Source organism: Xenia sp. Carnegie-2017, unplaced genomic scaffold (assembly GCF_021976095.1).
Source record: "Xenia sp. Carnegie-2017 unplaced genomic scaffold, XeniaSp_v1 HiC_scaffold_25, whole genome shotgun sequence".
NCBI classification, from domain to species: domain Eukaryota; kingdom Metazoa; phylum Cnidaria; class Anthozoa; order Malacalcyonacea; family Xeniidae; genus Xenia; species Xenia sp. Carnegie-2017.
Genome location: NW_025813488.1, coordinates 2779807 through 2799889, shown reverse-complemented (window position 1 = coordinate 2799889; position 20083 = coordinate 2779807). Strand labels below are relative to the sequence as shown.

At 37.1% G+C, this 20083-nt stretch overlaps 3 protein-coding genes and 1 long non-coding RNA gene across 5 annotated transcripts in view; 3 read left to right on the top strand and 1 right to left on the bottom strand.

Moving 5' to 3' along the window:
* The first annotated feature begins 2028 nt into the window (after window positions 1-2028).
* On the top strand, window positions 2029-4208 carry LOC124453608. Its single transcript, XM_047004400.1, has 5 exons — window positions 2029-2041; window positions 2288-2525; window positions 2802-2943; window positions 3034-3179; window positions 3650-4208. Exons 2-5 carry the CDS (start codon window positions 2301-2303, stop codon window positions 3881-3883), a joined length of 747 nt encoding a protein of 248 aa, XP_046860356.1. The 5' UTR covers window positions 2029-2041; window positions 2288-2300; the 3' UTR covers window positions 3884-4208.
* A 1960-nt stretch (window positions 4209-6168) lies between these two features.
* Window positions 6169-17041, top strand: LOC124452637 (protein PTHB1-like). Its single transcript, XM_047003216.1, has 25 exons — window positions 6169-6366; window positions 6787-6925; window positions 7019-7083; window positions 7294-7407; window positions 7664-7838; window positions 7924-8005; window positions 9569-9653; window positions 9730-9825; window positions 10003-10132; window positions 10712-10832; window positions 10902-10962; window positions 11234-11310; window positions 11405-11455; window positions 11523-11631; window positions 12930-13037; window positions 13278-13366; window positions 13531-13582; window positions 13673-13765; window positions 13926-14101; window positions 14523-14675; window positions 14747-14847; window positions 15078-15159; window positions 15239-15317; window positions 15778-15978; window positions 16172-17041. Exons 1-25 carry the CDS (start codon window positions 6255-6257, stop codon window positions 16348-16350), a joined length of 2730 nt encoding a protein of 909 aa, XP_046859172.1. The 5' UTR covers window positions 6169-6254; the 3' UTR covers window positions 16351-17041.
* Window positions 16805-20083, bottom strand: part of LOC124452638 (BMP-binding endothelial regulator protein-like) — a 15225-nt gene continuing 11946 nt past the window's right edge. Inside the window, exons 7-10 of one of the 2 annotated variants that reach the window (XM_047003218.1) lie at window positions 19503-19966; window positions 18211-18547; window positions 17940-18121; window positions 16805-17493 (exon numbers count right to left, since the gene is read on the bottom strand). In XM_047003218.1, coding sequence (XP_046859174.1) covers window positions 17940-18121; window positions 18211-18547; window positions 19503-19966 — 983 coding nt within the window. In that variant the 3' untranslated portion in view covers window positions 16805-17493. The remainder of the gene's footprint in view (window positions 17494-17939; window positions 18122-18210; window positions 18548-19502; window positions 19967-20083) is intronic. The other variant, XM_047003217.1, reaches the window with a different exon arrangement.
* LOC124452639 overlaps window positions 18746-20083 on the top strand; it is a 23777-nt gene continuing 22439 nt past the window's right edge. Inside the window, exon 1 of the long non-coding RNA XR_006950827.1 lies at window positions 18746-18824. This is a non-coding gene — a long non-coding RNA (uncharacterized LOC124452639). The remainder of the gene's footprint in view (window positions 18825-20083) is intronic.

Genomic DNA, 20083 nt, shown 5'->3' with positions numbered 1-20083 from the left:
ATTAAATCGCCTATTATACGGCACTCGTTTCATAAATTCTCAATCAGATATTAATCTGGGTATTTCTCAATAAAGACTTTCCGCAGTATCAAAGCTAGAGGATCATCTTCATCGTAGAAGATTTACCAAACACATTTCAATATGGCGTCCAATTCTAGAAGCGGTGTGCAGAGGAAGCAGCGTGAAGAACGGTGGAATGTGTGAAATTATTTCAACACGGCAAATGAACGATGACTGTATTGCATGCCTTAAACGTTGATTATGACAATTTATATGAGTGAAAAATTCCTCAAAGATAATGTACGTATTTTCATGACACTCAGAATGAGATTCAAACACTTAATCTGACTCCGTCTTTCGTGCTTATAATTTGAATGATGCGAACAAAATGTCATTTAGATGACAGAGATGATCCTCTGGCCTTGGAGAAGTCTCAACAGAAAAATGTCTAGAATAATACACCTGATTTGAAATTTTTGACATGATGATGTCTACTTAGGCTTGTACTCGAATTTATATGTTTTACGTGTGTGAATCTAATTGAGCTTTAGTCAAGAAGTTGAAGAACGAACGAGTAGGCACAAGCGTGTGTTGTATGGGAATGAATATCCATTTACTTTCTCTATAAATCACCACTTGATGGAGTGAAAGAGCGACATTACACACTGAAACACTTGAAAAGGCAGGCGCGACATTCCTTCATTTTCTATTACACAACAGATCTTCATTTTCATATGAAATTGAGGACGATGAAATTGCGATTTCTACGTGTTTCAAAATCAATAGGCTAATTTCAACTGTTACTGTGAAGTTGTTATAAAGATAGGAATCACTAAAAGCTAATTTTAAAGATTTGAGCATACGTGCTTTAAAAATCTCGGTTGAAATGGGGAGAAAATTTACGTGAAAAGTTGAGAAACATATTCAAAATCAGATGAACAAAAAAGAAAGCGAAAGACGTGGGAGAAATCGATTATCTCATTAAATCGGAATATCGTCAAACATTTTTTAACGTTTGTCATTAATTTTCACTTTTTTTGTTTGCTATACTTGTTTGTCTTCCCGTTGGAGTGAAATAATTCGAGTTATGATTTACATATTTAGTCCGAATTCGTTTCCATTAATGCGCGTCTTTTTTTGTGAAGAAACACGAGGAAAACTTGTAATTGTAATGCCAGAAAACTTCAATTCGATTAACACAAAGCAAAAAAAGGTTTCCCTTGTATAAATTGTTGTAAATTCCAAATGATTGAATCCCAGATAATTAAAACTCAGCACTACTTCGACTTAAGGTAATTTGCCAACTGCCACGTGAAGAATGGGATCCACTCGTGTTTTAAGAATGGAGGTTGAATGTAGAAATTCGCTGGACGTCATTACTACTTTTCTCACTGTTCGTTTTCTCTTTATTCACTAATTAACAACATGGCAATCGCAATTGGTCTATTAGAGGCTGACTGAGATTCATTCGTGCGACACTTTCAATGATTTATCTGTGGGGGAGGACTTTCTTTTTTGCGGGTGTTCCCTCATTATCCTTCTAAAAGCAATCGGATTCAATTCTAATTTCTCTTTTCGTCTCTTTCAGGACGCTTCGTTTGTTTGACTTTCATTTTTCTGACAGGAGCACTTAATCGTGGTCAGTTTTGTCTATAGCCAGAGGGCAACTTCTGTTCGCGCTTTGAAAATTTTGAATATCATTTTTCATTTCTTTAGAAATCATTTTTGCGGCTGTTGAGCACAGAAAAAATTATACTTTGCTGGACCAATTGGCTAGCTCCGCCACACAGTCGGCCAGGCGGCCCTTTTAGGTAATAACTTTGAAAATCAGGCAAAGGCTAATTGCTTTTGGAATATTGACTAATATTGTTTGGTACATTAATTGTGTGGAATTTTAATTGTATTTTAATCAAATATTGTTAAAATTACACAGATTTAAAAAAGAGATGTTGCTACGATCTACGTTGTTAGAAAATGTTTCAAAGGACGGCTCGGCAGCATGAGAGTGACAGTCGACAATTTAACAATGTATCTTTGACACGTAAGTAAACGAAGCATATACAGCTTTTTATCGTATTATTAAAAGTGAAATATAACTCTTGAATTAATGAGGAAGTCAAAGAGTACATTACCTAAGTATTAAACCCACACACCACCTACAAAGAATGTGAAAACGGAAATTGAGTGGAATAAACAAAAAGTGAAATTCGCCTCCATTCACATATTCCATATATAAAGTCCTAAACTGCTACTTCTGTATCATTTACTACTGCAGTTTTCTTGAAAGATTCTCAGAAAGCATGGGAAACGTCTTTGCCTACGTTTCTGTGAAATCTAATGATGGCGACGAAACGAAAGTAATCAAGGATCATCCGAAAAAATTAAAGCCTTTAAAGTTGAACGATGATACGGAGCAGCTTACACGGCCGGCGTTTATTGAAGATGGAGACAATGTCTCCAGTCCTGCTTTGAAATTGGAAAGGAATAAAGACGTGCCTGATGGTAACGTTATTAGTAACATTTTGGTAAGTTCTTGGTGCTTGTGGCCACGGAGTTTTTGGTGCCTTGTGGCAAAAATTTGCTCGTGCTAAAATGAAACGATGGAGATAATAAGACGACACTTATATATGTGTATACTTATTTTATAGTTTAAGACAAAACGTATTTTATTCTGTCAAATATAAAAAACATAGAATTATGCCTCTTTATCGTCTGCCTTTAGTGTTGTATGCCGAAACATTCGGCTAACTTCACGTTCTGTATTTGGCTCAATTTCTAAATCATCAATGTTTACGGCATAGGAAGCACACGACAGCGAGTTCGAATCACTGGAAAACAAAGTACAAATTATCAATTTAAATCATGGTGGATTCCTCAAAATGGAGCCGAACAATCATGACGGATTCTCTGTACTCGCCAACGGAAGAAGAAGCGATGGTTATGGTAACTAAAGATCAATAAATATAACAGTGAAAATTGCATTAATCGATGTATGCTGACTTAAGTGCAAATGTTTTTATGTTTGATTTACAGCTGTGTGGCAGGCTCATTTAACTGTTGATGAAGAACATCGACAGATCCTCGTGTTTGAGAACGTAGAATGTTCACGTCTTAAGAAAGAAAAGTGTGTCCTGTGTTCGGAAGTGAACGCTTCTGAGGGTTTCATTTTGTCTGGAAAGGTAAGAAGTTGAAATGAATTTATTTCAGTGTGCGGTGTTTCCATCGTGTGTAAAATATACTATGGTTGCTCAATTTTATATTCAAAGTACTTTAATTTACCAATGCTGACATGGTAAGGCATTCCATGCATGGTTAGAAACATCCAAAGAATGAAATCTTACGAATGGAATTTCTTTTTGAGTATTTTGAAATTCAAATATGTAAAATAAATGTATATTTTTTCAATGTATATTTTTGCTATTTTTGGCTAAAAGTTCTAAATACCTCACAGGCGCGAGTGAAGCGCAAGCAACATCGTATAGCTTTTGAAACAACGTTGAGCTTTGTACTCCATAGGTTTTATAAATGTATCATCCACACTTGATGTTTTTTCTCGTTTGTCGTGTTTCATCGTGTGGATCAAACTTATTTCCTATTCTTACCATCAATAATAAGGTTAATAAAATAATTTATCATTTTTCTTTCTTAGACAATTGTAGATATCCCAACAACGCTTCGTAAGCTTGATCGGTCAATCGCTTTCTACAAGACGAGAAAGGCAGAGGGAAGTGAATTGATGTTTTTCAAGTCGATGTTTTCTAAGAAAGATCGACCTTTATATGTTGGCTTTGACGGAGAAGGATTGCCACTTCCTCTTAATAAAGTAAGGAAGTATTCGCCTGATTTTCAGGCGTTTTTCAGACTTATTGAAGCTGCGTATTGATCGTTTAGCTGTGCAAGCGCACATTGCTTTCATTCATTCGTTAGTGTGCACATATGTGAAAAGATCCTTCGTGGTACAATCTATTTTTTGTGCTTTATACTAGAACAATTGCTTGACCTGTCCGCGTATTTATGCTATACAATTAGAATTCAAAGGAAACGAGTAATGAGAACGCTCTGATTATGATAACATTCTTAAATTAGAATAGCAGGACCAAAACTTGCGTGCTGGCCAGCCCCCATTGTAAATCAGTAATTCTAGTGTTGTAGAGATATGAATGTAAAACAAATGCATGTTTACAGACAATACAATTCGAAAGAATTTATGACCATTGATTCATAACTTTTACTAGGAAAAAATACACATATTTATGATCTCGTTTGAAAAATTCAACTGACATGCTAATCTGTTTGATGTGCAAGAACTTCTTTGGGCGATTTTACTGATGTAAAAACTAGACTTAAATGAAAACCCAAATGTCGACTGATAAGTTGTTTGGTACAAGTTAGTCGTTGGTAACTCGTCGGTAATTTGTTGGTTTCACATTCTGTTGTATTTAATACGCGAGAACTGAGTTTAACAATGTATTAAAATAGACTGAAGAACTCTCGAGCAGTTGCAAACCCATAACCTTCGTTCTCGGGCTAACATTGATCTTCTCTCGAGTTCTTCCAAAGGTCTCCTCGTTTTGCACAAGCCTGTGCAAACATAAAGTAAACATCTTTTATTTCTTAAATATTTGATAAGCAAGAACTTTGCTCTGCATTGACGTATAAGGACTAGACACAGAAGCTAACACAAAAATAGATATATGAGCATGTATGTGTAAAGATAACTTGTGTTTCGAAGGAGAAGAATGCATCAATTTGTAGAGAAGTATTTGACAACCTAGTTAACTCAGTCAATGGTACATGGTGAAACTATCAAAGTAAACTAAAACCGTGCAGTTAGTCAAAAGGGATTGCTCTTCTTTAGCTACTTTTATATACATTATCTTATTGAGTTTTGCTCTTTTAATAACCATACGTGATACAAATTTCTATACCTTTACATCATCTTAATGATACTAGCGTTCATGCATTAAGCCTTCATTATACGTGTGTTTGTGAATATAGGTTTCGCATGTTACAATATCTTCTTAACGAAAGTGAGTTTTAACAGCTTCGTTATTTAAACACGTAGAAATAGTTTCAAACGTTATGTATTTTATACATGACTTCAGAATTTCCCACTGTATTACCTAAACATGCTTGCAAGTTACTTCGTTGTTTGCTATTAAGCTCTGTGCAGTTTCACTTTCACTCCATTGGGAAATTATACAAAATAATCATCATCAATGTTCGTCATTAAGTAATGACCACTCTAACATATCGATCAAAACATCCATTCCGTGGACTTGTTCAGGCAGATATTCATCCAGAGTTTTACCGCTTTTGCGATGTACTTCATAAGCTTCCAGCCATAACCTTCCCTTCATAAACACCTCGTATAAAGTGTCTTGGGCATTCCAAAGAGGCGGATAGAAATGACAGATCGATATGCATCCATTTGTCCTCTCAAGTGTATGAAATGTTGAGTCGTCCTCTGGTAAGAGTTGGCCATTTTTTTGCTTCAAATTTGTCGGAGATACAATTTTCAACTTCGGACATGAATTAGGGAAATCCTCGCTCAGTTCAATGCGTAATTTGTACTTTCTTCCGTTGTTTGTTTGCATGCTCACTTCTACCTTCGTGTCTGTGGTAGGAGAAATCCACGTCACGCGATTTGGAAAGTACTTGTCAAGTATGTTCCGTTCAATTGTGAGGCGCCGAATTTGTGCCGGTGACCAAGACATTATTATCAAACTTTTTCACTTTCAAGAGAGCTTTTCTGACTATGAAATGAGTTGTAGGAAACCATTCAGTATTGGTTTTAATGTATTGTTACTGAAGTTAACTTGATAATTCGTTCCTGGAAGTCGGTCTTCTTCCTTGAATATTACCTTTCATTTTCATTTCTGGGGAATTTAAATTTCTGAAGATTTCCTTTTAATATACTCCTTATACTGTGGATTCTAAATATTTAAGGGAAATGACTTGCGAATGCGTATAGAAAAATGCACTTATATCAAATCTCGATTTAAAGGAAATTCAATATTTTGATATAACAGGTATGTATATTATCCACTTCAATATGTCTTTATCTAGAAATCTAATATAACGTAGAGGTCAAATGAAACGATAAACCGCTGGGTAGCAAATTTGTCTGACTACGGGCTTATGTGTGTGCTAGTTGCCAATGGCGGACAAGACGAATGGACGAAGCCTTGTTTACCAACGAACGTAATGGATATTTAGGGAATAAACGACAAATATTTTGAATTGAACGCGTCATGTCATTGTTTAAAGGAAGAGAATGGTGGTCCACTTCGGCTGGTTGTGGAGAAGAGTTCGATCTTGGTTGCTTGTGCGTTGCTAATATAAACAATGATGTGTCATCATCAGGTCAGAAACCAATGTTCTTTTGTAAATTATGTTATTTAACATAGGCAGGGATCAGGTGGGTTTGTGTTTGTATGAATTTTGAAACAATCAGAATATATTTCTTATTCACAATTGATTGAATTCTCCATTGAGCAATGTCAGTTTATGCTGCTAAGCATAAGTTGCACAACATGTCAAATTGTCAAATTCTATTACAAATTGTATAAACTGCACTTTTTTATCATGTTCAAAAATATGTTTGGATTTGAACCCACTGGAAAGTGTATTGTGCACCCCAACGTGTGAGGTGAGCATCTTTTTATATCTTTCGCAAAGTGGTCACCTGTGTTCAAAAATTCTCATCTTGAGTGCACAGATCACAGACTCTCCAGTCAGGAACAGACTTAAACATTTGCCAAGTAATATTGTATTACATTATAGATAAAATCATTGTTGGAAGTTATCATGGTATGTTAAGAATATTCATGCCTCGCTCAGCAGAATTTAAGCCTGAAGATCTCATGCTTGAGATACAGATGAGCCAACCTATATTGCAAGTGGAAGCTGGTCGTTATGTCTCGTTAGTATGAATGGCATTTCTAAACCACCGAGAAAATGGTCATCAACTATTCAATGTGGGGCAATATAATGAAAATTGATTTGTTTATTCCAGGGGAAGTGATAAATTGCATCTTGGAATTCTTCATCCGAGAAAATTTTCAGTCTACAGTGTATCAGGTACATCAAAAACATCTTTGTATAATATACAGGGGCACATATTCCCCGCAAAACTGGGGGCTCTACGGTACAATTGTTTGTTCCTGGTAAAATGTGAGTATTTTGATCAGAACATCAGATCTTTCCGTTGCATCTGTGTGCTGTTAGAGCTGTGTGTTTTTTGCTTCAGGTATATGTAAATATTAATTTTCATTTTTCTTTTCTTTGCAGTCATTTCTGGGGCCGTTGAACATGGCAATCACTTCACTTTACAACTTGTTTATGAGCATATTTTGGATCGAACAGCGTATTCATTTACATTTGGTCCATTTGGAAGTATTCAAGGTAGTTAAAACTGTTAAAATTTAGGTTTGTTAGTTTGTTATTATGTTTGAGCTTTCGCCCCAGACATCCTCATAAACAATATTTCCTTACCCCCCCCCCTCTTTCCGTATAAGTGATGTTGAAAAAATTTTTCAACCAGTTTGTGTGACCAATCTAGCACACTTTCTGTCTGTTCCCAGTATTCATCACTCGTGGGTGATTTAATTGCTTTTATAATTTATATATTTCATCCTTGTTGTACCCAATTATTTCATAGGAAAAGATTTTATCTGCGTTGCGTCTATGGATGGAATGTTGTCGTTTTTTGAGCAAGAAATGTTTGCATTTGGTAGATTTTTGCCTGGTTTTCTACTACCCGCTCCGGTGCGCTATGTAGTCAAAACTGATTCCTTCGTTACGTGTAGCTCCTCGAAGTTAGTTGAGTGTTTCAAGTACGTCACGGCTTGCTGTCCTATACCTCTAAGATACGTTCCGTTTAGTGGGATTTCACTTTGTATTTAAATGTCTTTCTTACAGATACCAAACGCTGGCGGCTGCTACGGACGCAGAAACGAAAGAGAGTAAGGATCTTAAAAAAATCTCTGGCAAACGTTTAATGGTGAGTGCGTACAGTAGTACGCATAATCGCAGAATACTAACATAAAAGGGTCATCTCTTATGAATTTTATGTAAATGCTGCACCATATTAATTCGTCCTTGGGGCAGTGCATGAAACAGAAGTACTTGATTGCCCAACTTGCGTTTGTAGATTTTCGTGAGAATACTATTTGAATGTGTCCGTGGGCTTTATCATTGAAAACGATATAGTTGACCTTTTGTCAGTTGCGTAGCAATCCCACAGCTTTGAAAGTGGGGCTCAATTCAGTTTATACTAACAACCGACTTCGCTTTTTAATTGTTATCATTGTAATAAAGTCACGATTCTCGATGACTTATTTAATATCTATTGAGGCAAGGAAAGCGGATAATCCTTGTTTGCAATGAAGCCCGTGGGCTGTCTGCTCATGATACATGAAAGATTAAATGAGAGAAATTAGCCTTGAAGGATGTAAATCAATGAAAAGTTTATCAATTATAACATGTTAACGTTTCCTTAAATTATAAGTTAAAAAGACAAAAGCTGCTTGAAATTTTGCACTATCTTAGGACATTATAGTTCATTACACGAGAAGAATTGAGAATGTGAATATGGACAAATTTTTAAAGCAAAATATCCCGTTTTAGGAATAAGGCTGTAGAACATTGCATGTTAGCTTCATATTAAACTATGACAATGGCTTGGCCCATCAAAGGTTGTCATTGTAAAAGCTTTGATGTCTTGGACTCGTGATTATTCATTTCTCTCGTGATTAGTCAACGAGAAGGGCTCGTGAAAAAGATAAAAGATAAAATTCGAAAGCAAAAAACCCCGTTTTCGGTCCATGCTTCCCGATACCTTGTTAAGCGTAAGGCACTAGAACGTCGCATGTTAACGTTTCGGTAGGAGATTTCGGCCCCTACACGCTATCCTACTTGGGAGATGCAATAGCAAGCTTCCGCCCATCAGACCCCGAGATCACCTGCGATAGGCTTTGCTCGGGGTACGCAGGGAGAGTGCGGTCGCCACCGAAGTGTGGGCCCCTAAGCCACTGCATACCTAATCGCACCCAGCTTCCACTGCTAGTTGACATCTACTATACCTAATATTGGCTTTATATATATATACATAAATTCAAAGGCTTACGAAAGTTGTGGGATTAGTAAAGTCACTACTGCGCATGCTCAGTTGATTTCTTTAATAATTTGCAACTAAGTGAGCTAATTGCCATGAAAGTAGTGCAAGTGCATCTAGTTAGTCCTTGCCTTGACTATGGACAATTATTCAAGTTGACTGCGCATGATCGAGCGCATGCGCAGATGATTTTTTTATTAAATTGTTACTAAGCATGCTATTTACTTCAAAATCGGTGCTAGTAGATGCAGTTGGTCGTTGCCATGACCATGAACTTGTGCAGTTAGTCAAGTTGACTGCGCATGCTTAAGCAAACTGCGCATGCGCAGATGATTTATCTGAAAATTTGTAATTGAGCGAGCTATTTACTCTTAAACTTGTGCTAGTGGATTCATGAGTCTTTTTTCTTGTATTTTCTTTCCATATGAAAACCTGTTGTTTGATTTTTAGCCCGACTGGACATGTAATATAGGCGATAATGCTGTCAATGTCGTCGTCGCCGAGTATAACAATCTTTCTGCAATATTTGTCCTTGGTGAGTATTTAGAAACCAGCCCAATACATCAGTGTACATGGATGTACTTGTGAGAATTTCCATTGTTTTTCATCAGGTGAACGAGGATTTTATGGCCTTCAGTGTAACGGGGCGTTGTTGTTTATGAAAAAATTTGAGTATAACTCTAGCTGCATTCTACCGTACGGAACATGTAAGTTTATTGATTTTTTTCCACATTGTTGAAGGAGACAAAAGTTTTATTTCAACTGAGCATATCTTAGCTACTCGCCTCAAACGTAATACATTTCTTTTGTGACGGTGCTTCACTTCATATGTGATTCAGTATCCTCTCTATTTTTTTTTATTTTATTTTAACCGCGTGTTATAGTTAAAGAAGAAACATTCAATCTACTTGTGGGCACGCATAATAAAACTTTGATGATTTACCAAAATATCACGCTCATCTGGGCTGCTCAACTACCACATTGTCCTGTTGATGTCAGAGTTGCAAACTTTACGTAAGTATAAATTTGTATAAAGTAAATGGTTTCAACCCGGGAGTATCGTTACATGTTTGTAGATGTAGTGATGTCAGAGTTGCAAACTTTACGTAAGTATAAATTTGTACAAAGTATATGGTTTCAACCCGGGAGTATCGTTACATGTTTGTAGATGTAGATCGTCCAGGTTAGTGGAGCCATGAGAAAGACTGTTGTTGACTGACGTTTCGACAACTTTAGCGGTAGTCATCTTCAGAGTCAGGTGAGGAGTAAACATGGAAAGTGAGAAGTACACGTTTACTCCTCACTTGATACTAAAGATAAATGCAGTTAAAGTTATCGAAACGTCAGTCAACATCAACACCAAAGTCCTTCTCATGATTCTACTAACCTGGATGATGTACATCTTTATAAACTTTTATAAAGTGTTATGTTTAAACTATCGCGGATATGTCGGTTATGTGAAGGGTAACTTCGGGATGACCATTGATAAATGACGGTTATACGAAGGATATTTAACGGATAATGGGTGTATAATGTATGTGAATATACATCAGACTATTATATGATGGATAATCGATTTTTTTTTGTTTTCAGTAACATGAAAGGAATCATCGTCACGTTAGACGAGACTGGTCATATATACTGTAGTTATCTTGGCACCGATCCCTCGATGTTCATTGCACCCCCTCCCCAATCACGTGATGTTCAGTATGACGTAAGTAAAACGCGTGCTCAGTATTCTTTTCATCTCGCAAAATCACACTGCAATCTTCAACGTTGACAGGACATTGACGATGAGATGCGTGAATTGCATAAAGTGATCCGGGAGTCTTCGTCAAACTCCGGTAGGGGCATTACTCGTACTCTTCTTTCAGTTCATCTTCGAGATGGAAAAACAGAACGAAATAATCGCCGAGGAAAACTCGGTGCTATGTTTTTGCGATTCAGTCATGCTATTCGGCATAATGGGTTAGTGTCTATAAAAAAGACCAATTTAAATGCATTATGCTGAACCCCCCATCATATTCTAGCATCTCTTTCTTTGTTATAATAAAACAGTTATGGTTGATCTGTACCATGCCATGTCCGCGTTGCAAAGTGCTCTTTTTATTACAGAATTGGTTTTGAAACCATCTGAAAAAGATGAATTATCGCTTTTGGCAGATATCCCTACTTGTTTGGATGAAACTACGGTTGGTCTAACTTGCTTGAAAAACTATCCTCTTCTCTTTCAATTAACTTTCATTTAAATTGTTGTGGCTGACAATCAAGACGACTTTTTTTCAGTGTGCTGTTCCCGATGAAAATGGCGAAACGTATCCTTCCATTACTGTTAAAGTAAATTGATATTTTTCATCCTGATTATGTTGCCAACAATCGTCGTCACTGACTGTTATGTTTTTAGCTCGCCCTGGAATGTTGCGCGAATTATCCCATTGGAAATGTGACTGTGGCAGTTGATGTCACTTACCCCATCATCTGTAATAAACCATCTTCAGTTGTACCACGCATAGGTAAAGTAACGTTATGTTTTTTTGAAACATTTCGTGTGGATGTCTTCAAGTGACATGAAAATGATCGTAGTGGGAATTTCACACGTTGCCATCTAAATGTAAACTTTGCTGTCGAGTAAATTCACAAGTTACACGTAGCCATCTGAATGTAAACTTTGCTGTCGAGTAAATTCACAAGTTACACGTAGCCATCTAAATGTAAACTTTGCTGTCGAGTAAATTCACAAGTTACACGTAGCCATCTGAATGTAAACTTTGCTGTCGAGTAAATTCACAAGTTACACGTAGCCATCTGAATGTAAACTTTGCTGTCGAGTAAATTCACAAGTTACACGTAGCCATCTAAATGTAAACTTTGCTGTCGAGTAAATTCACAAGTTACACGTAGCCATCTAAATGTAAACTTTGCTGTCGAGTAAATTCACAAGTTACACGTAGCCATCTAAATGTAAACTTTGCTGTCGAGTAAATTCACAAGTTACACGTAGCCATCTAAATGTACACTTTGCTGTCGAGTAAATTCACAAGTTACACGTAGCCATCTAAATGTAAACTTTGCTGTCGAGTAAATTCACAAGTTACACGTAGCCATCTAAATGTAAACTTTGCTGTCGAGTAAATTCACAAGTTACACGTAGCCATCTAAATGTAAACTTTGCTGTCGAGTAAATTCACAAGTTACACGTAGCCATCTAAATGTACACTTTGCTGTCGAGTAAATTCACAAGTTACACGTAGCCATCTAAATGTAAACTTTGCTGTCGAGTAAATTCACAAGTTACACGTAGCCATCTAAATGTAAACTTTGTTGTCGAGTAAATTCACAAGTTACACGTAGCCATCTAAATGTAAACTTTGCTGTCGAGTAAATTCACAAGTTACACGTAGCCATCTAAATGTAAACTTTGTTGTCGAGTAAATTCACAAGTTACACGTAGCCATCTAAATGTAAACTTTGCTGTCGAGTAAATTCACAAGTTACACGTAGCCATCTAAATGTAAACTTTGCTGTCGAGTAAATTCACAAGTTACACGTAGCCATCTAAATTTTAACTTTGCTGTCGGGTAAATTCACAAGTTATACGTTTTAGTTTTTTTTAACTTGCCTGTTGTCACTCGCTGATAAAACTGGGGGTATGGTGTAGATTTGTATCTTAAAACTTGGTCTTTATTTGCGACATAAACATGAGCATCGGAAGAACGTAGAGTTTTGTTGATCTTGTGCTTACGCTTATGTTTTTGTCGCAAGAGTAGATCGCGCTCAAGTATTTTGTGCTTATTTGAACGCTTTTTTAAAGGAGACGCAAAGGCGAGAACGGAGATTGAAGTATCGTTTTATCTTTGTTGCTCATGTGTACCTTCATCGATGAAAGTTCGAGCACTGGCGACGTACACAACCGCCCTAGGTACAACGTTTTGCTTCACAATTTTCAAACTTAATTTTTCCCTTTGGAGAGTTTAGTGTATACGGCGGAGGGAGTCTGAGGGCTTGCACCGAAACATTTACAGCAGTAGTGTGTAGAATCTTTTTGATAGCCTTTCTTAAATTGCTCTCTTTCCTGTAGAATTATGATTTTGCTTTTCGTACAAAGAAGTAGCGCGGGCGGTGAAAAACAAATCTAAATGGTCGTCTGTTTGTGTTTTAGGCTCACCAAGAATCTCTCAATGTGAATTTGAACTACCTGTCTTTCTTGTACTTCGCGGTTGTTCCCCCATCAAAAATGCCATTTGTAAGGTTCGTATATTGACAATTCATGTAACCGCGCCTCCCAGCCTGTCTGAAACGTGGTCACCTCGATATTACAGCCCCTGTCATAGTCCTGACCGAAAACTAAACCTTTCGTTTTTTCTTAAACTGGTGCCGAATAGAATTATGCAAAATTCATCTTAACGTTTCAGCTGACGTTAGATTCGAACAAGCCATCCGTCGACCTTGGCGAAATATTTCAAGGTAAATAAGAAGTTTTGTCTACAGTTTAAGATGTCTGCTGTCAGATTTCTACCGAATATTCTTGATGATATTTTTTGTTCTCTTTTTAAGACATGGTCGAAGACCGAGGCGAGCCTCAGGTTGCTTTGGGTTTGGAGTATATTAACGGTCCTGTCGTCACCATACTTGTTTCAAAAACTTCACGTGAGTATGCCCTAACCAAAAACAAAATGGCTCACCAGCTTAACTAAGAAACAAAACACACCATTTACAAGTCATTCAAACTGTTTGCCCGTCGAAGCAAACACTGTCCAACTTTTAGCTCTGATAATCGTCCATCAACATGTATGTCGCGTCCCTTTAGAGAGGTACAGAATACAATGCGACAGGTTTGATGGATTGTGGTTGGTCGTTCAACAACTCGTCACCAGGCTTCATAATTATTTTGCTGACGCTAAGGACGACATTGCTTTACAAGTTTCATTCGCGGGGCCCGTGCCACTCAAGTTTTACTTTGAATTAATTGATAATCACTTTGAGGTATGTATGAATCTGTATTTGATGATTTTTCCGTAAAGGAAACGGTTATTTGTAGGTGTTAATTGTCCAGTGTTTTATGCTGCGGTTCCAGGTTCATCTAGATGCGAAAGAAGGGGTCTTCATTCTCTGCTCGGCACCCCAGGTGCTATAGCTAAGATGCTTTGTGCGCCCTCCCTAAGCACAGTAATTAGATATATGACTTGGTCGAATGGCTTTGCTACTATTTTTTTATTGTTTATTTTTTAATATAATCGCCATGTTTTTTGGGGGGAAATCACAGTTATCTTCAATGTAATAATTTGTAGTTCTTTGTTGTATAAAATATTGTAGTTCTTTGGCTCAATAATGTGTTTGTGCTTGTGAAACAAATTTACATGAGCGTTTCTTGATTCTGAGTATTTTTTTACTGACTAACTTTTAGCAAAGGCTTAACCAGCAGAAATACCGCGAGATTCTCGCCCAGCGGTCTGCGCAGTTTCGTGCGATACAAAGACGACTGCTGACCAAGTACAAAGATAAAACACCGTCTCCTTTAGGCAACTTGGATACATTACTTGATGGCACCTACAGACAGGTACAAAAGAGGTCCTTGAGGGAACAATGTGTGTGTGCTTTTGAATCATTTATTTTGTTTTGTTCATTCAGCTTTTAGCTCTCGGGGAGGCAGAAGAAGATTGTCAGCGATGTATACAACGTTCTGCAATTGCGTTATCTTGTGGGACAAGACTTATCAACCTTTTGCTTAAGTAAGTTTGGTAATTATTGAAATAAATTGAGAATTTAGCACTCCGTCTTCTATTCCACGGTTTTGTTTTGAATACAGCACGCCGATAAAATACATATTCAAAACAATCTTTGCAACGAGTAATGTCATATCTAAGTATTGATTTTTATGGAATATAGCGATTCATATTTGAGTAGATTTAAGAACATGGGCATGTCAAGTGCAAAACATTTTCTCGCTGTTTTCCTGTAGACTGTGGAAAGATATGAAAGAAGATGAATATAAAATGCTTCAGTCGACCCTTTGTGCCGATATCGTGGAAACTGACAGTCAGGTTAGTTTCCAGTCTTTTCTGTTGTTGCCAGTGCCCTCTCCCTTCCCGATAACAACATATCGCGAGCTTTTTGTTTTAGGGGTGGGAGGAAATTACGGATGCTGCCGTCACGCATCTTTTGAAGACATCATTATCAAAAGGTTCTAAAGATCATACAGGTAAAATATTTGTGGCAAATGTTTTTGCGATAATATTGGTAATGTATGAGAAAATGTACTTCAAAGAACATCATCTTGTAAACTCAGGATACGAATATTTCGTATTGTAGCTAGCAGGAGACATGATTTAAAAATGAAAAGTAATTTAAAAATAAAAACGAAATATTGCTTTGAAATCTTGTCTCTTGGTACTATTAAAAAATGTTGAGTTGACAAGATGATTGTTTTTTGGAGTGTGTTTTATCGTTTACTTCTTCAAATTGTCGGCTGGAAAAGGTTTCTTTTAAATTTATAATTTTATGACATTTATTTGATCGGTATGAGGAAGTACGTGTTGTGTTTAACAACAGCGCTTTTCAATGGACGTGCTGTTAGATTCTACAATTGAGCATATATGTTTGTTTTTAAGACGCAAAACGATTGTATGGTAAATTTTGTATTTCTTTCCCCGTTACGACAGTAAATCCTCAGACGCTTGAGTTTCCAAAGGACACAAGTAAACTAAAAAAACACATTGCGTTGTTGTGCGAAAGGCTCAACAAAGGAAGCCGGATGGACCTTTCCAATCCGACGATATCATCTTCGAATAAAGAGACTCGATCACCTGGTAAAGAGAATTGTGTTAATCATACTCTTGAATCGGTTGAAGAAGAAAGATCAGGTTTGTTATCTTGACTTACGAAAAATGCACGATGAACAGCGAATGGCTTTTGTGATCTCTGAATTGAATTGAATAACTTCAACTTCTGTTTTAAAATGTGGGGTGTTTTGCACAAAAAGTAATAATCTTTCCAAAACGCGAGACTCACCTTTATGCAAGACTAACTATAAACATTGATTCCTTATTTTTATAGATAGTTTGACGAGCCCGCGATCATCATACGATAGTATTTCACCGGAGCAGTTTGAGAGTTCGACATTTGGCGGGAGACTGCCTTCGTTAAACGACTCAAGACCGAAACACGATATTAACACTGGCGGTGTGGAACTAGCTACATATTTGGAAAACATGAAGCCATTTTCTGGTACGTAAATTTTACAGAATGATATAAGTACGCGACGTGAGAACTTTGCCTCGTCTAACCAGCTTTATTGATGAACCTAACACTTGCATCATGAAGACATTGTTGTCAGGGGGGTACGGATAAATGCATGCATGAATGTGGTTTCTGGCAATGGGAATTTCGTACGAAAATGGGCGAGCTGTTGATCTCGTGTGAAACTCTTCTATAGTCACATAAGGATTTATTAGTAACAGTGTGAAAGATTGTGTGAAACAGAGTTCACGTCGCTTTGAAGCCGTCTCAAATCAATCGTTTTGTGTTTATTTGGATAAAATTGAACAACGTCTGCCTGGTGTTTTTAATTACCCACTAGCACTTAATTTATTAACTTAAAGTAACTTATTATCGAAGATAAATCTTATTAAAAAGTTGGGAAATTGCGATGAACTCTAAAAAGAAAAACAAAAATGTTTCTCGTAAACGTTCGCTCGTATAAAAATATATTTCTTTTAAAAAAGATGATCAAATATAATTTAAAATATTTAAAACCTACTAATGGTAGAGAAATATAGATATTAACTCTTGTGAGTTCTACTATGACATTTGTGAGTTTATCTTGTTACAATAGTTATTTTAACATAGTGTACATAATAGCCTCAATGTAAAATTACGCGTCTTGTGAAACTACAAAATAATTGAATTATTTTGATTTTTCAGCAAGTTTTCTCGTAGAAATTGTGTCGTTAGATCTTGGCGCTCTTCTTTGAGCTTTAAATCGGTTTAATATTATTTATTATTTGACCAGCAAACAAGTTGTTTTTTGTGTGTGCTTGGAAAATTTTTCCCGTTGGATTTCTGCCTTTTAGTTTAGGATTAAAACACTCGCTTCATTATTTAGCAAATTTTGACGATTTTATAAACTTGGCAGAAGAAATTTTACAAACTTTTTTGTATACGTTCTTCATGTTGAAGCAAAAACTGGCAATGGGAAATTTTTTCCAAGATGAAAACGACCTTTTTGGCTATTCAATATACTTACCTACCGAACCTACCATCTGTTGCCACGATTTTATATTGTGTTATTTTATAACTAAAGTGTTTATACAAGCCATCAAATGGCTAATTCACTGTTCACAATGTTTCAATGGGCAAAAGCTTTTCGTTTCTTGGACCTGAAGTTAAAATGGGCAGTCGTTGAGTCAATGGGCAATAAAGCTATGTTTGTCATATGCAATTGACGTAGATAGGAACCTTATCATTTGACGACAAACTATGGGTGAAAAGAATACATGGAACAAGCGTAGTGTTGACTACGAGCTGAGTAACTGTTATGGTTACACAACTTGCAGCCTTTGCTTTGCACTTATTAATCGTTTTAGATATACCGCTGTAATGATAGAGAGTTGTATAAAGGATTGCTTGAATGATTACGAGTGGTATATTTGAACGCATGCAACCTGGCACGAGCGAGTTCCTCCATACATTTATCAGTAATGACAAAAGTGATTCACTTCGTTTTTTACCCTCTCCTCCCTGCATTAATTTGCCGAGAAGAATCTTTTAATTTTAGTTTGAAGATTATATTTGGTACTCCCGTGCATAAACAACATAAGCTCACCTACTTTGGACATTTCGACGGTAAAATACATTTCCTCTTGTGCCACACTTTTCCCGCTGGGCATTGACAGCCCGCAACACAAGGTTTCGTGCACATTTTGTTCGCGCGATCTTTATTCTTGCACGTGATTCGACACGCGGGCCCACAATTATCGTATACTTTGCCGCCTTTACATTTAACTCCTACAAAATCGATATTTTTGTTTGTAAAAGACAGTGAAATGATTGATACATCTATGACGGTGACTTGTCTTGTCTAATCCTTCACTTACCACAACTGCTGGTCGACCGCCATTGTATAAATATTCCCTTTCTTTGACACGCTCTAGCGTAAGCGGTTAAACTCTGACATAAACAAGAGTGGACTTGTGAACGAGGACAATGACACATGTCGTTTATGCATGATTGAAAATGGGGCCTTGGGTTCACCAGATTGTGACATTTAGCAAACTTTGCTTTCTTTAACACGTGACATTGCAGTCTGGCATGCAATAACTTTGCACCTCGGCAGGCGGGCGGGTTGTTGCCCGATTCATTGCTGTCGCAACTTGACATTTTGTTGTTATGCACTTGCCAGCTAACAGCAAATTCCTTCGTGTTCTCTTTCACCTTAGCGTAAAAAATAAATCGATTTGCTTCGTTTTCACTTCTGCATTTAGCTAAAATTTAAGTAAGAAGTTTATAGTATTCTTAATTATCCTATATAAATACTGCGCTGTGATTGGCCAATCAGGCAGCATTGCATTCTCGTTCCCAGGACTTCTGTTGTTCACGGCTTTGGAGGCAAGAGTTCAAAATAATGGCGGCATAGGTATTTTGATTTATGATATGTACTTGTGGAAAAAAGATATAATAAAGAATGCAGAGCAACTGGACGTTTCTACCGGTAAGAAAATGGTTCAATTATGATATGAGAACGTTTTGATGTTATTGTCAAGTCCTTTTAATGACCGCGAAATCCAATTTCTTCGTCTAAAGGCACTTGAAATGAGTGAATGCTTCAGTGAAGACTATACTAATATATTTTGTAACGTTAACGGTTTAATATGCATCATATTGTGATATCTAGAGGTTATAATTGCCATTTGAAATATTTTTGAACATCAATAAACTCTCAAAGCCTGTGAGCTGTGACATAAACCTCACTAATGCACAAAGTGCTTCATGGCTTGTTACGTTTGCGGTTTCACAGACCTCCCCCCCCCCCTCATTCCCTTCGTGATAGTGAAGTGGAAATGTCGTTTACAACTTATATATAGGGTCTTATTATGTGAACTAAACTACATGGGCTTCACCAAGAGGGTTAAATGTGGTTATCTTTACCCAGGACAATGAACCCCCTGATTTAAGTGCAGTTGAAAGTATTATGGGGGGGGGAGGTAAAATTGCCAAATTTGCTCCACTCACCATACATTGAATTCAACATTTCTGTCTCGCAATCACTCTTAATTTAAATCATGTAGTTCTAACTCCCCCCCCGGGGAGCTCCCCCACCAAACCCCATACTTCTTTTTCCAGCCTTCATTTCTTGTGCATCGTTAGTGATGACCAAAAAAGTGCTCACCTCACCATCTGGTGTTTGAAAATCATCGCTTGCATCACCGTTAAAATTTCCACAAAATCCACAAGTTTTGTTCCTGTATCTTTTTGGTACATGAACCTCGGTGTAACTATCACCGTCCCATACAACCTGGACACCAATGGCGGTATTGACCGTGATTAAGTAGCTCTCCTTTGCGATGTATACATCCGGTTTTAGATCAGCATAAGGCAAACCCACAGCATGACCGTTCACTTTCACGCGAAGATTCTGGAGTAGTGCCACCTCGATGCCATTATAGTGCAAAAACACGGATTTTGTCCAGGAAAATGTCCTGGAGTGACGTCCTTCGTTTCGTACTTGAATCGTAAAGTTGTTTGTGGCGCAATCTTTGGCAAACACGTATTTACATTTTCCTTGGAAGTTATACATTCGACCGTCGAATGTTTGATAGTGAGGGTCCCCAAATGATGTACACATTTCGGTCTCTGTATAGAAATAAAGAGTTCTTTCATTGCCATCCCCACGCTAGCGGCTTTAGTTTCATTGTAGGAGTTAGTTTGCTAAAATAGGGGTTAGCTCCGGGTTCGTAGCAAACCCTCTTT